At 49.4% G+C, this 1707-nt stretch overlaps 1 protein-coding gene across 1 annotated transcript in view; it reads right to left on the bottom strand.

Annotated features, from left to right (window-relative positions):
* Positions 1-1185, bottom strand: part of LOC109515887 (gamma-aminobutyric acid receptor subunit rho-2-like) — a 15664-nt gene extending 14479 nt beyond the window's left edge. The window contains exons 1-2 of the mRNA XM_019869968.1: positions 1177-1185; positions 932-1106 (exon numbers count right to left, since the gene is read on the bottom strand). Of these exons, the coding sequence (XP_019725527.1) occupies positions 932-1106; positions 1177-1185 (184 nt within the window). The remainder of the gene's footprint in view (positions 1-931; positions 1107-1176) is intronic.
* Between the last annotated feature and the right edge of the window lie 522 nt (positions 1186-1707).

Below are 1707 nucleotides of genomic sequence, written 5' to 3'. Positions count from 1 at the left end.
AAATTGAGAGCTTTGCCCTTTCGCTCAGCTCCTTCTTCACCATGACAGACCGATACAACGTCTGCATCACAGCAGACGCTGCACCGATCCGCCTGTCGATCTCTCGCTCCCTCCTGCCCTCACTCGTGAACAAGAGCCCAAGATACTTAAATTCCTCCACTTGGGGCAAGATCTCCTCCCCGACCCGGAGAGGGCACTCCACCCTTTTCCGACTGAGGACCATGGTTTCAGATTTGGAGGTGCTGATCCTCATCCCAACCGCTTCACACTCGGCTGCGAAACGCTCCAGTGAGAGTTGGAGAGCCCTGCTTGAAGTTGCCAACAGTACCACATCATCCGCAAAAAGCAGAGATGCAATACTGAGGACCCCAAAACGGACCCCCTCAACGCTTCGGCTGTGCCTAGAAATTCTGTCCATAAAGGTGATGAACAGAATTGGCGACAAAGGACAGCCTTGGCGGAGTCCAACCCTCACTGGAAACGATTCCGACTTATTGCCGGCAATGCGAACCAAACTCTGACATCGGCAGTATAGGGACCGAACAGCCCGTATCAGGGGGCTCGGTACCCCATACTCCCGAAGCACCCCCCACAGAACTCCCCGAGGGACACGGTCAAATGCCTTCTCCAAGTCCACAAAACACATGTAGACTGGTTGGGCAAGTTCCCACGTATGCTTGCAGGCCAAAATTTTTTTTTCTTCCTCATAAAACACCACTGCCGGTCACCAGACATGAGCGTGCATAACTAAGGAGTAAAGAGAGGGCTAAGGGGTAGAACTGGTCATTCTCCCAAATTAAGTTGACATTGAAAACACGACCACACACATATATTCCCTTTGACAAGCTACCCACAAACTAGTTACCAGCTAGCTTGCAAGCTCTTGATTGACCCTATTGAGGATTCCAACTCAAAAGGATGTTGCTTTTACCCAGGGAAACTCTCGCTGGCACAGCCCGGCGGTCAATCCAAAAGGACACCCATGACAGCATGACCATGAGTGTGGCAGGAAAATATGTCTGCAGCAGAAAGAAGAAGATGTGGCGTCTCAGCGTGAAGTTGATGTAGAGGCGATTGTACCAGCCTGAAAACACATAACATAACAGCTCAGCAGTTTGTACAGGTAAGACAACATAGAAACTTATTCCTTAGTGTTCTACTATTATGTGTTGGTACATGATTCATAGATGATTGTCTGTGTAGTCTCCCTTCCAAGCAGGCATTGATTGGAAAGAGGCTGATGTGTGGCATCAAAAGAAGAGCATTTCAGACATTTGAGGATATTACTAAAGGGAAAAAAACACAGATCCACACTACATAAATATAGATGCATCCATGATCTGATCCGCTTATAGTCACGAGGGTCGCAGGCGTGCTGGAGTCTATCCCAGCTGTCTTAGAGCAGCAGGTGGGGGACACCCTGAACCGGTTGCCAGCCAATCGCATGGCACACAGATATGAACAACCATCCGTGCTCACACTCACACCTAGGGACAATTTAGAGTGTTCCATTAACCTGCCATGCATGTTTTTGGAATGTGGAAGGAAATTGGAGTACCTGGAGAAAACCAACACAGGCAAGGGCAGGACATGCAAAGTTCGGCCCTCGAGATTCCTATTCTTTGCCCGTGCCCTCGGTGAATTGTGGTTTGTTTTTTTTCTCCTCTACACCCCACGCGATCGACTTGGGACCAGTCCGCGATCTAC

This window comes from Hippocampus comes, unplaced genomic scaffold, assembly GCF_001891065.2.
Source record: "Hippocampus comes isolate QL1 unplaced genomic scaffold, H_comes_QL1_v1.1 scaffold388, whole genome shotgun sequence".
Classification (NCBI taxonomy): domain Eukaryota; kingdom Metazoa; phylum Chordata; class Actinopteri; order Syngnathiformes; family Syngnathidae; genus Hippocampus; species Hippocampus comes.
Note: the sequence above shows the minus strand (reverse complement) of the source record. Positions and strands in the feature narration are given on the sequence as shown.